At 42.7% G+C, this 14,816-nt stretch overlaps 1 protein-coding gene across 1 annotated transcript in view; it reads right to left on the bottom strand.

Moving 5' to 3' along the window:
• Positions 1–1,753: 1,753 nt before the first annotated feature.
• Positions 1,754–14,816, bottom strand: part of LOC136577709 (uncharacterized) — a 47,254-nt gene continuing 34,191 nt past the window's right edge. The window contains exon 4 of the mRNA XM_066577626.1: positions 1,754–2,152. Within this exon, the coding sequence (XP_066433723.1) occupies positions 1,782–2,152 (371 nt within the window). The 3' untranslated portion in view covers positions 1,754–1,781. The remainder of the gene's footprint in view (positions 2,153–14,816) is intronic.

A 14,816-nucleotide genomic window follows, 5' to 3' on the forward strand; every position in this document is an offset into this window, starting at 1 on the left:
GCACTGCACACAGAGAATGGTAGCTGTGAAATGCTCTGTACAGGCCTAGATGCTTGGAAATAAAAATTGGAGCACCCAGCCAGCCACAACAGTGATGCACACAATAAGGAGTACGCTAACACTTTCCCTATATCAGCAGCAGCGCTTTCCCTAACCGCTTCCAGCATGCGTCTGAAGCGAGCCACGGGCGATTCCAGTTTAAGTACTCGGCGGTCACCTGATCCCGCCAGCGACTCACTGCTGTTGGCGTGCAGAGGGCTGGCACGTCTCAGCAGGAAGTGGTAATGCCTTCCCCACATGTTTATTGGCTAAAAATGGCACTAAACATGCGGGGAAGGGAAATGAAAGTGGCTCAAGTACCGCATGTTGCTCGACTTGAGTAACAAGCATCTCGAGTAGCCTAATACTCGAACGAGCATCAAAGCTCGGACAAGTGTACTCACTCATCTCTACTCTCCTCTCTATATATAGCTATGGGATCGCTCTCTTTTCTACATACAGTTATGGGATCACTCTCCTCTCTATATACAGTTATGTTATCTATATAGTTGTGGGATCACTCTTCTCTCTCTCTATATAGTTATGGTATCACATATATATATATATATATATATATATATATATATATATATATATATATATATATATATATGCACTCTTCACTCCCTATTTACATGGTTGTGTGATCGATCTCCTCTTTGTATAGTTATGTGATCCCATTTCTTACTATATATAGTTTTGGGATTGCTCTTTTCTGCATATATACAGTTATAGGATCATTCTGCTCTCTATATACAGTTATGAAGTCACTTTCTCCTCTCTGTATATAGTTATGAGATCACTCTTTTCTGTATAGATAGATAAATACATGGATAATGTTATCGCTTGTTTCTCTCTCTATATGAAAACTACAGGAAAAAAAAAACTATAGACCTGCGCTACTTTATATAAAAGATCAATAATGCATGTCTCAATAACCAATGTTTAGATAGAGACAGAAAAAAGTTTTTTATTTGATTCCGCAAGTATTATTTTACTACTATATGAGGCTGAGACCTCCCTCTTTTATTTGTATAAATAAAAAAAAATTTTCTGTCTCTATCTAAACATTGGTTATTGAGACATGCATTATTGATCTTTTATATAAAGTAGCGCAGGTCTATAGTTTTTTTCCTGTAGTTTTCTTTTGATTCTATCCGACCTCTGATTAGGAACGGAGCTTTGCTGTGACCTGCAGCTCTCCAGCAAGTTGGATTTTATCGTTTATTTGATTCTGGTATATCCTGGATAAAGCAACTGCTACGAGCACACCAGGATGTTGGGTGCAGGCATAATCACCTCAGGGTGATATGCCTTGCACCAGGTGAGTTACCACACGACTATTATTGTGGTCTACGTATAAAGTGTTTGGCGCTCTCCGTGACCCCTATTTTTTCTCTCTCTATATATAATTATGAGACTCACATCAGAATCACTATTTGAAGCCTCCTGCTCAGATCCATCACAAAATCCTGAAGAAAATAGTACAACATGAAGGTTCTGCTGCTCAACAACAGGCCTAAGATTTGAAGTAAGTTACAATTCTGTGTGCTCTGGTGTAGAAGTATTTTAATATTTAGTGTTATACAGCGTATTCGTTTTTATTTTTCCACAAATTAGCTCATAAATGCCTCATTTCCAAATTCAATTCACTGTAGCTGCATTCTCCATACGCATCACTGGAGAAGAAATTGCATTTACAGTATTTTCAGACTTTCCTCTCATCAGCTACAACTAACTTCTTACAAAATGCGACATGAGCCGGACTTCTCTTTCCTCATTTCTTCGTCTCTCCTATTTATTTCCTCTATTCTCCATTGTTTCTCTTTCTTCTCCTGGTCAGCATTGTATATGTACTCGAGCAAGAACTTCTTCTGTTGCACCCTGTCATCCACTGAGTTTCTTTTCTCTCGCAGGCGGGATCTGACCTCTTCTAGGGCCTTGTGGATAATTGTCAGGATTTTTTCTGTCTTCCCCTGAGTTTTGTCATGGTCTTCCATGGTGAAGTTCTCTATGGGTATAATAACCTTGGATCCCATGAGATTAAACATCTTTTTGATATTTTTGACAACTCCGCTCTCCTTTTTGCTGATGACAATGATGGGAAATATTCCTACAAAAGACACAGAGGCGATCAGCTGTCATATCAGTAACATGTTTGATACAAGCTCACAACTTACTGTCATTTATCACATGAACTGCAGCACTTCAAATGATGAATACTTTATACATCCAAGGACAAAGCTTGAGCGAAAGCGAACGATAACACAGGTCTGCGATGAAAAAATTGTATCATATTTAATTAGTGGGTTTAACAGTATTTTTTGTGCTGATTACGGTAAAAATAGTGAAAAAATTCCATCACCCCTAGATAAGTCACAAATTTCACCTGAAATTTTCTTATTTTCAGGGTTTTTCCGGTTCGGTACGCGTACGACAACGAATCTAAACTGTCTGCTAGGCGTGACCTTGACTGCAGTCAGTGACTCAGTGTGGAGCCAGCCACTGTGGTGTACGCATCAAACAGTTTTGTGATACGGTATTTAGAAGAAATGGCTACTAGAAGATGTGTCAACTCTCCTAACTGTTTCTGTTATATTTGTGGGTCTTATACCGTCAAGAAGCAACAAAGGAACATTTCTAATTTTGTTCAGAAGGTGTATTTTGCATACTTTGGTATGAAATTAGGGGACCAAGATAAATCTTGGGCTCCCCATATAGTGTGTTCTGTGTGTGTTGAAGAACTGAGACAATGGTTTCAAGGTAAGAAGAAATCATTTCGTTTTGGAGTACCCATGGTTTGGAGAGAGCCTAAAAATCACAGTGATGACTGCTATTTTTTTTCTTGTTCAGTGCAAGGTTTCAATTTAAAAAACAGGAAGGACATTTCATACCCAACCAACATACGTTCGGCTATTCGCCCTGTTCCTCATGGACCTGACTTGCCTATTCCTTCACCTCCGGATACCCTGGACAATATTTTAGACGATTTAGACCAAATGTCACATAGTAGCAGCGATAATGATGACAGCTATGATCCAGGTACCAATGACCCTGAACGTTTCTCTCAATCAGACTTGAACGATTTAGTACGAGATCTGGGCCTACCAAAGGATTCAGCGGAAGTGTTAGGGTCTAGACCCCCACCGCCCCCCCAGTATTTGCTCAGACGAGTATGCAGTTACTCGAGAAGAGTGATGCTCACTCGAATAACTGCCTTATCCTAGCATGCTCGCTCATCTCTAAATATTTTCCCTTAAATAGGTAAAATTGGCTTCTATCTCATTGTAGTTTTTTTTCCCTTCCTCTGGATCAGCATTAGGCTGAACTGGATGGACATGTGTCCTTTTTCGGCCTAATATACTATGTTACTGGTGGTAGAGATCTCCATATTATCCCCTGATGCATTTATACATAGTTATTAGAGCGCCCCCTTGTTACAGTCCTGGGTATAAATAGATGATGAGAGAGATCTCTGTATTGACTTCAGATATCTCTATACATAGTTATTACAGCGCCCCCTTTTTAACATCCTGAGAATAAGTAGATGATGGGAAAGGTCCCTTACTGTCCCCTGATATATTTATACATAGTTATTAGAGTGCCCTCTTGCTACAGTCCTGGGAATAAATGGCAACAAGATGCAACAACCTAGATGCACACCCCATGCTATATATGGTATAAGTATGTTCAGTTATTTAGCATTGTAACATGTGACAGCTATTATTATATTTTGATATGATGCTTATTATACATTGTAACACACATATGGGACATCAACCATTATGCTAATGCATATCTGACTGATGGTGTACTGTTTTTGTATGAAGGCTGCACTCTCTTGTGAAACTTGCAAATTTTAAATAGAAATATTTTAATATGATTGGTAAATAAATATATTTTTATATATTCCTTATCTGTGTATTGAGACTTTCTTTTTGGGGTTTATATGATAATATATATAGCTGTACACATATGTATGCCCATTGTTATTTTGGAGTACAGTCCTGGGTATAAATAGATGATGGGAGAGCTCCCTGTAGTGACCCCTGATATATTTATACATAGTTATTAGAACGCTCCCTTGTTACAGTCCTGAGTATTAATAGATGATGGGAGAGATCTCTCTATTGTGCCCTGATATATTTATACATAGTTATTAGAGTGCCACTGAGATGTTTTTTCTAAACTATATAACCCTAGGTTTGCTAACCTCTCTGGGCATTATAGTCCACATATTCCATTTATTACTTTTGTTGCCCCCTTTGTACCCGCTCAAGCTCTGATATGACCTACTTGAGTACCGGTGCCCAAAACTGTCCACAATATTCCATGTGTGGTCTGACCAGTGACTTGTAAACAGGAAGAACAATGTTCTCATCATGCGCCCCTAGAGCTCTTCTGATGCATCTCATGATCATATTTGCCTTGGCAGCAGCTGCCTGACATGGTTTGCTCCAGTTAAGCTTACAGTTAATTAAAATCCTTTTCCATGTTGTTGTTTGTTTCTTAATATATTTATATTAAATAATCCCAATTTTGGTAACCTCTTTGGATATTGTAGTCCACCCATTCTCTTTTCTTACTCTAATTACCCACCTTTGTAATCGCTCAAGCTCTGATATGTTCTTTTTGAATACCGTTGACAAAAACTGTTCACAATATTCTATATGTTGTCTGACCAGTGTCTTGTAAAGAGGAAGTGCAATGTCCTTGTCATGTGCTCCTAGACCAGTTTGGATACACCCCATGATCCTATTTGCCTTGCCAGCAGCTAACTGACACTGGTTGCTCCAGTTAAGCTTACAGTTAATTAAAATCCCCAATTTCTTTTCCATGTCACTGTTCCCCAATGGTTTCCCATCTAGTGTGTAATGGTGACATGTTTTTTTCTCTGCCCATGTGCAGAACCTAACATTTATCAGTGCTAAACCTCATTTGTCACTCCTCTACCCAAGCCCCAACTTACCTAAATCTACTTGTAACCCGCATTCTGTCCTCTCTTGTTGTAATTACTTTATATGGTTGGGTAGCAACTGTAAATATTTATATTTTATTATACAATACTTCTACCAGCTCCTTAACAAATATATTAAAAAGAACAGGGCCTAATATTTCCCCTGTGGTATCCAACTAATAACAGTGTCAATTGATAATAGCCCTCTGTTTTCTTTCACTGAGCCAGTTACTTACCCACTTGCACACACTCTCACCCAGACCAAACATTCTCATTTTATACCAACCTTTTACGTGGCACATTATCTAGAACTTACCACCTCATAGAAGATGATCGTATTGGTTTGGAGCGACCCCTTATAAGCCCATGCTGATACTAAGTTATACAACTATTTTCCTTGCGGTACTCCAGGATAGCATCTCTTAGAAACCCTTTAAATATTTTACCCCAAAAGGAAGTAAGCCATACCGCCTGCAGTTTCCAGGTTCACTTTTTTACCCCTTTTTGAATATCAGTACCACATTGGCTATGCACCAATCCAGTGGGACAGACTCCATCACTATTGAGTCCTTAAATATAAGAAACAAGGATCAGTCTATCACACTACTTAACTATCTTAGAACCCAGGGAAGTATGCCATTGGGACCCAGCAATTTGTCTATTTTAAACTTTTTAAGGCAGCTCTGCACTTTCTCCTGGTTTAGACTGATGACATTTAGTGGAGAGTTTACTTTATTACTCTGAATCTCATCTGACATTTTATTTTCCTCTGTAAATACACTGGAGAAGAAACTTTTTTAACAGATTAGTTTTCTCCTCATCACCCTCTACAATATTTCCTACATTATTAAATTAAAGGGTTAGTAATAGCTTTCATCCAACCAGGTCTATGTTACTCTTGCTTTGTCGTGTTTTTCCTCAGACATTAACCCTTTCCAATCCACTGTCTGACCTCTGAAGACTTTATGATTTAAAGCTGTACAGCTCCGATGTTGGAAGACATCCAGCGGGGTTCTCTTACTGTATATTGCCAGCCTTTCTGCTGTTGGAGCCTATCCAATGCGTCTCCTAATGCAGTACTGGCTTTGGCCAGCATATAGTGCCGTTATATAACAGCAGAAAAAGAGTAAGCCCCCTAGGAAAACCAGGATACAAATTGGATTGGAAGGGGTTAATACTTCCATTTTGACAACCTTATTGGTCATACTTCTAGGATTAGTCACCATACAGTTTAGAAAGTTTTGGTTAATATTTATTTTAAGTGTATCCCTATTAACTATTCTGTCTGTTCTAACTGTACTAACCCCTCCCACCACTCCACCATATTCCCATTATTTAGTCCCAGGTCACTGTCTATACTGTTTTCCCCCTATCTTTCTGGTTTCCCTTTCCCCAAGTCCCTAGTTTTAACACTCCTCCAACCTTCTAACCATCTTCTCCCTCAGCACAGTTGTACCCTCCCTATTGAGATGCAGCCCATCCTTATGGTAGAAGCTGTAGCCAACAGCAAAGTAGGCCCAGTACTCCAGGAACCCAAACCCCTTCTTCCTATACCAACTCGGAAGTCACCTGTTTACCTCCCTAATCCACTGCTGCCTTTCTGCTGTGGCATGTGGTACAGGTAGTATTTCAGAAAATACTACTTTGGAGGTCCTCGCCCTAAGCTTACATCCAAGTTCCCTTAAATCATTTTTAAGGACCTTCCACCTGCCTGTAACTTTGTCATTGCTGCCAATGTGTAACATGACCACTGGATCCTCACCAGCCCCTCCCAGTAACCTGTCAACCTGATCCACTATGTGTTAAACTCGAGCACCAGGAAGACAACACATTGTTTGACAATTCTAGTCTTTGTGGCAGATTGCCCTATATGTCCCTCTAATAATTGAGTATCCCACTACCAGAACCTGTCTAGCCTGCCCTGTGCTTATATTCCCCTTCTTACTAGAGCAGACATCCCCCTTGTGGTCAGAGGGCATGTTGTGCTGCAGCATTGTGAATCCTGTAACGGCATCCCCCTCATCTGCCAACTTTGCATACTTGTTGGGGTGTGCCAGTTCAGGACTAGCCTCCCTGGATCTCTTCCCTTTACCCCTCCTGTCACCCAGTCATCTGCCTGCTCATCCTGCTCCCCATATTACCATCTACCATTGCAAAAAATGAAATGAGAATGTACCCATTGAAATCAATGAATTCTATTCTTTGCATATAGCACGCATAAATTTTACATGTGCAAATACGCCTGTATGAAGTAGCCCTTATTGTGAGTTCAGAATTCAAACATGGATTTAGGTAAGTGAAAAAACACAATCTCATTTATAGAGTGTCTAACTAAGAGGGAACAGTGTCTCCCACACCCCCAGTCCCTGCTGTCCTACCCAAAAAATAATATTTTATGCTATAACTTTATAATATGGCGGCCTTAAAGGGGTTTTCCGGTTTTTACAAGTTATGCCCTATCCATTAGGTAGGAAATAACTAGCTGATTGGTGGGGATCCAACCACTGTGATCACAGCAATGGGGTCCTGTTAAGACTGCCGAAGATTTCTGAGTGCTTGACTAGGGAATCTTCAAGGCTCTCACTGAATTGAATGGAGTGCAGCGTGTCTGTCCAACCTGCACTTCATTCATTCCAAGTCTCACCAAGACCTCATTCAGTGGGGTCCAAGTGTTCAGACTCCTACTGATTATCTAGTTCTCCTCTATCCTGTGGATAGGAGGTAACTAATAATAACTAGAGATGAGCGAGCACCAAAATGCCCAGGTGCTCGTTACTCAAGCCGAACTTTTTGTAATGCTCGAGAGCTCGGTTCAAGTAACAAACCCCAGTGAAGTCAATGGGAAACTCAAGCATTTTTCAAGGTGACTCATGCTCTGCATAGGGGAGGTTGTGTGATTCACCTGAAAACATCTGAAAGTCATGGAAACACCACAGAAACGGATAGGGAACAGCAGGGGCAGCATGCATGGGTGCATCTGAGGCTCTCAGGTCGCTATATTAAGCCAAACTGTGAGCAAGAGCCTGGCAGTCACCCCCCTAAGAATTTACTTGGGCCAGTCCATAATCAGCAAGGCACATGAGCTGGCACATCTTAGCCAAGCACCACACTAGGTGGAAAGGAGGATTATCACCACCTGTGGGAGACACCACTGCCTCTTCTCCTGTGTTACATGCTGGCATCGCTGTCCACATTTCCCCAGGATGCAGGCACAAGTCTGCATCCACAGCGTACTGAAATTTTTTCTCAGCGAAACGTCCAGCTGTCTCCAGCGTGTGTGTGTGTATATATATGTATGTATGTATGTATGTATGTATGTATGTATATTTATTTATTTATTTTTTTTTTTTTGCACGGGACCCACCTCTCCTGTCTTGTATGTATGTGTACATTGCACGGTACCCCTTCTCCTGTAGCCGTACATTGTCCTCCGTTGCATTGATTATATTTAGAGATAAGCAAGCACTAAAATGCTGAGGTGCTCGTTGCTCGAGTTGAACTTTTCGTGATGCTCGGGAGCACGTTTCGAGTAACGAACCCCATTGAAGTCAATGGGCCACTCGAGCATTTTTGTATAGGACCGATGCTCCGCATAGCTGATGACTTGTGAAACACCAGAAAACATCCGAAAGTCATGGAAACACCACAGAAACGGATAGGGGCAAGAGTCTGGCATCACCCCCCTACCAATTTTTACTTCCGACAAACTCTCATTAGCAAGGCACACCTTAGCTAAGCACCACACTACCTGCAACCAAGGACAATCCCTGCCTGTGGGTGAGACCCCTGCCTCTTCTCCTGGGTTACATGCTGCCCAACCCCCCGCACGGCCCTGCGTCCACAGCGCACACAAAAGTTTTCTTGTGCAGCGTTCAGCTGCCCTCATGCCACACGCTTGCTTCATAGCCACACCACCCTCATGTCTATTTCTAAGTGCATCTGCGATGAGGAGGAACCGGAGGCACACACTGCAGAGGGTTGGCAGGGCCAAGCAGCGACCCTCTTTGAAAGGGGCGGGGCGATAGCCCACAATGCTGTTGAGAATTGATGATAAATTGACGTACGATCATAATTCCAATCCCGTGACACCTCCATCACAAAATTGTCAGGAGCCGCAAACGTGGGCATAAAGGGGACTAAGGTGCCAGCCCAGTACTTCTACACATCTCCACAATGCAGCAATACCCGGGTCAGGCTCGGTCCCAGCCTCCATCTTGTGTGACCCAAGGTGCTGAGAGTCACATAGCAATAGGAAATCCATGTGTCCCCACACTTTATTCTGTGTAGGTGTTAGATAGCTCAACACCGCAATGGGAAGTCTTTGAGTTCCTTGGGCTCGCCTATGCTGTCGGTGCACAAAGATGGTATTACACAAGAAGAAATCAGAGTGCCCAAACATGGCAGAGTTTCACCCTGCGAAGGGCCTCGGCCTACTTTTCTGCCCTAGTCAGTCAGTGTATTAGTGTCAAACAGGTAAAACACCGCTATGGGAAGTCTTTGTGCACTGACAGCATAGGCAAGCCAAAGGAAACCAAGGAAAGTATTAAACATGAACACGTAATCCTGACTCTTTTGGAGTTTGTTCTCACTAAGAGTTACTTCGTATTTGGTGGTAGATATTACAGACAGTGCCAGGGGACCGCCATGGGGGCCAATATGGCACTGAGTTATGCCAACATATACATGGGCATCTTTGAAGATCAGCACGTGTATACTTCGGCGTATTGGCCCCTGGCGGTCTCCTGGCTTCGCTACATCGACGATATTTTTGTTGTCTGGTCTGGCATGGTTGATGAACTGAATCTCTTTCATCATGAATTAAACAGTATAAGACCAGAGCTACAATTCACTTTGAAATATTCCAACAGTAGCATTGAATTTTTGGATGTGGTAGTTACTAAAACTAGAACAGGATTTTCCACCGACCTATACACCAAACCAACCGATCGCAATAACCTATTGGATTACATGAGTTTTCACCCTCAAACTACTATTAACTCCTTACCATGGAGTCAGTTCTTGAGGGTGAGACGCATCATCAATGATGAGAAAGTGGGGGAGCGCTTCACCCAGATGTGTCAAAAATTCCTCAGTAGGGGTTATCCTAAAAGATTGGTCTTTGAGAAAATGGAACAAGCAAAAAACGCTCGCACGAGATACACTCTTAACACCACAAAATAGAGGGGCTAAAAAGGAACGTATACCTTTTATACCTACATATACTCCTGTTAGTAGACATATATCATCTATTCTACATACACATTGGCCAATCCTACAGCTAGCTTCAAAGGTGAAAGATTTTTGTGAACAACCCATCATGTCTTACAGACGGTGTTGGATTTGCGCGACAAATTAGTCCATTCTACTTATGAAAAAAAACATTTAGTAAGATCTAAAACCTTTCTTCCTACCAGAATGGGCAACTACCCATGTTTGAGCTGTTCCAGCTGTTCAAAATTAGTTAAAGGTGACAAATTTTTCCACTCGCAAACAGGAAAGTGTTATCAAATTAAGGGCCGCTACACATGCTCTTTGACATATGTTATTTATTTACTTACCTGTCCTTGCGGCCTACAATATGTCAGGGAAACCATTCAGGAAGTGAGAAATAGAATTTCTAGCCACAAGAGTTCAATTCGCACTAAGAAACTAGATTTACCGATACCGCGTCACTTTAATGACAGCGGTCACTCAGTGAGCCAGTTCAAATTTCAGATTATCGATTCCGTCCCTGAAATGCCTAGGGGTGGTGATAGATTGCGACTATTGCTAAAAAAGAGTTGGATATTTACTCTGGACACTATGGCCCCGAAAGGCCTGAATCATGAATATGACGCCCATATGTGCCTGTGATTGTTCTTGCTGTTATTCACATTGGTTACTAGAGATGAGCGAGCGTACTCGTCCGAGCTTGATACTTGTTCGAGCATTAGGGTACTCGAGATGCTCGTTACTCGAGATGAGCACCACGCAGTGTTCAAGTCACTTCCGTTTTCTTCCCAGAAAAGTTTGCTCCGTTTTCTGGCCAATAGAAACACAGGGAAAGCATTACAACTTCCTCCTGTGAAGTTCCAGCCCTATCCCACCCCCCTGCAGTGAGTGGCTGGGGAGATCAGGTGACACCCGAGTATATAAACTGGGGCCGGCCGCGGCTCGCCACAGATGCACGCTGAGAGACATTAGGGAAAGTGCCGTCCTGCTGTAGCTGCTATAGGGAGAGTGTTAGCCTGTTATCTTCGTCTTCAAGAACCCCTAACGGTCCTTCTTAGGGCCACATCTGACCGTGTGCAGTACTGTTGAGGCTGCTGGGAGCAGTTTTGCACATTTTTTTTTTGTATATCGGGCGTGCAGACCATAGCGTCCTCAGTCTGCAGTCATTTTACTGAGTATAGGGGCAGTACTGGTGAGGCAGGGACAGTGGTACGGGGAAAGAGATATACTGGCTATATAGGCAGTGGGCTTTTTCAAAAAAATTGGAAAAAAAAATCTTTGGGCTGCCTGTAACCGTGTTCAGTTTACCGCGTGTCTGCTGGGGGTAGTAGTCGCTTAGTATTACCCAGCTAGGTGTTACTGCAGCCTTGCGCATAATTTTTTCTGGCTGCACTGTGCTTTCAATAACCCCAGTCATCCTCCAACAGGGAAATCCATATACAGGCTATATAGGCAGTGGGCTTTTTCCCAAAAATTGGAAAAAAATACAATATTTGGGCTGCCTGTGACCATCTTCAGTTTACTGCGTGTGTGCTGGGGGTAGTAGTCGCTCATTATTACCCAGCTAAGCCTGTGACCGTCTACAGTTTACTGCGTGTCTGCTGGGGGTAGTAGTCGCTCATTAATACCCAGCCTTGCGCATAATTTATTTCTATACTGCTGCTAGTGATATGTTACTGGGGCCTGTCCAGACTGCTACTACTACTGAAATGGAACTAATACTGTGCTCCCCCTATACTGCTGCTAGTGATATGTTACTGGGGCCTGTCCAGACTGCTACTACTACTGAAATGGAACTAATACTGTGCTCCCCCTATACTGCTGCTAGTGATAGGTTACTGGGACCTGTCTAGACTGCTACTACCACTGAAATGGAACTAATACTGTGCTCCCCCTATACTGCTGCTTTGGAATTGTTACTGGGGCCTGTCTTGACTGCTACTATTACTGAAATGGGCGGTTGCACAGCATGTTACCCAGGAGAAGTGGCAGTGGAGTGTCATGCGGGCAGTGATTGTGCTTTGTTGGAGGTAGTGTGGTGCTTAGCTAAGGTATGCATTGCTAATGAGGGTTTTTCAGAAGTAAAAATTGTTGGGAGGGGGGGGCACTCTTGCCGCTATTGTGGCTTAATAGTGGGACCTGGGAACTTGAGATGCAGCCCAACATGTAGCCCCTCGCCTGCCCTATCCGTTTCTGTGTCGTTCCCATCACTTTCTTGAATTTCCCAGATTTTCACAAATGAAAACCTTAGCGGAGCATAGGTCCCATACAAAAATGCTCTGGTCGCCCATTGACTTCAATGGGGTTTGTTACTCGAAACGAACCCTCGAGCATCGCGGGAAGTTCGACTCGAGTAACGAGCACCCGAGCATTTTGGTGCTCGCTCATCTCTATTGGTTACGCCATTTTGTTATGGATTTTAACCCACACATATGTCCTTTTTGTCTTCACAGCGCAATCGTGAGGTCATCAAGGCACGAATAAAAAGTCATATTGGGACCTATATTTATGCAGATTGACATATTTTGTGATAATATACATGTACGGCTGGATAAGTATATTTCGATCATCTTATTTCATTTACTGAAATTTTGGATCTCCTGCAGTAATTCCCTCATTGCTTCTTTTTTGCAAGCCTCTATTGTTGGCTGCAACTGTTGTCTGCACCTTAATTAAAAATATAAGGTTGTTATATATGATTGACTCCTTTTAGGGCAACATGTTGATGACAACTATTAATATTAATGATTAATTATCACTGTACATGTTGATTTCTGCATATGTTTTATGAAGTACCCATTATTGTTTACATATGATACCTTTATATATGTCCAGATGCGAGTGTAGCATTTCTGGTGAATGTATATTTACAGTGGTGTCCGCAATACTTTGGGCATATATGTCCATGGAATAAAGATGGTATAGCAAAGGTATAGGAAGACCCCTGTAACATTTCTGTAGCAGAAGTATAGGCAGACTCCAGTAACATTTCTGTAGCAAATGTATAGGCAGACACCTGTAACATTTCTGTAGTAAAATTAGAGGCGGACTACTGTAACATTTCTGTAGTAAAGGTATAGGCAGACCCCTGTAACATTTCTGTAGTAAAAGTATAGGCAGACCCCTGTAGCATTTTTGTAGCAGAAATAAAGACAGACCCCAGTAACATTCCTGTAGCAAAGGTATAGGCAGACCCCTGTAATATTTCTGTAGCAGAAGTATAGGCAGACCCCAGTAACATTTCTGTAGCAAGAGTATAGGCGAACCCCTGAAACATTGGTGTACCATGAGTGTAGGCAAAGGCGGGAAATATTAGTTAGATAACGGTATAGGCGAGGGCCAGAAAAATTAGTGTACCAAAAGTACAAGTGTACCCCTGAAAATTTGCTCAACCGTGAGGGCAGGTGAAACCCATAAATATTTTTTAAAGATACAGCTTGCTGTTGCTTAATTTGTAACAGACCATGGAGGCAGCCCTATGAAAAAAATTGGGTTCTGTTAAAGTAGCAATACTTTTAAAACTTTGAAAAATTGTAAAAAAATTGTAAGTAGAGCCTTTTGGGCCGCAGAAAAATTGACAGTTCAGTGTGATGACATACTGTTTTAGGAGGAGGACTAATATCCGAGAGTGATTGACAAAGATAATTCCCGCTTTTTTTCCGGTAATAGAGAATGCTTTCTCTGGTTGCAGCGAAAAGAATCTTTAGGTTTCGCTGCTCTCCGCTGGTGGAGAAGAGGAGTCTGGGGAAATCCAGCCTTTGTTCATCTTTATGAGTGTAAGCATGTCGGCACTGGCAGTTGACAGGCAGGTACGCTTATCCATGATGATTCCCCAGCTGCACTAAACACCCTCTCTTACAAGATGCTAGCGGCAGGGCAGGCCAGCACCTCCAGGGCGTACAGCGCAAGTTCGTGCCACGTATCCAGCTTTGACACCCAATAGTTGTATGGAGCAGAGGCATCACGGAGGACGGTGGTATGATTGGCTACGTACTCCCTCACCATCTTTTTACAGTGCTCCCTCCGACTCAGCCTTGACTGGGGAGTGGTGACACAGTCATGCTGGGGAGCCATAAAGCTGTCAAAGGCTTTGGAGAGTGTTCCCCTGCCTGCGCTGAGCATGCTGCCTGATCTCCGCGCCTCCCCTGCTACTTGGCCCTCGGAACTGCATCTTCTGCCACTAGCGCTGTCAGATAGGAAGTTTAGCATCCCTTTTTCCACCAGGGCCCTGTGGTATTGCATCACTCTTGTACCCCTTTCCTCTTCGGGAATGAGAATAGAAAGGTTCTTTTTATACCGTGGGTAGAGAAGGGTGTACACCCAGTAATCCATGTTGGCCACAATGCGTCTAATGCGAGGGTCACGAGAAAGGCAGCCTAACATGAAGTCAGCCATGTGTGCCAGGGTACCAGTATGCAAAACATCGCTGTCCTCACTAGGCAGATGACTTTCGGCATCCTCCTCCTCCTCCACAACCCATACACGCTGAACAGATGACAGGCAAGCAGCATAGGTAGCCTCTGCAGTGTGCCCAGCTGTCTCTTCCCCCTCCTCCTCCTCCAAAATGCGCTGAGATATAGACATGAGGGTGGTCTGGCTATCAAGCAAC

Source organism: Eleutherodactylus coqui, chromosome 8 (assembly GCF_035609145.1).
Source record: "Eleutherodactylus coqui strain aEleCoq1 chromosome 8, aEleCoq1.hap1, whole genome shotgun sequence".
Taxonomy (NCBI): Eukaryota; Metazoa; Chordata; class Amphibia; order Anura; family Eleutherodactylidae; genus Eleutherodactylus; species Eleutherodactylus coqui.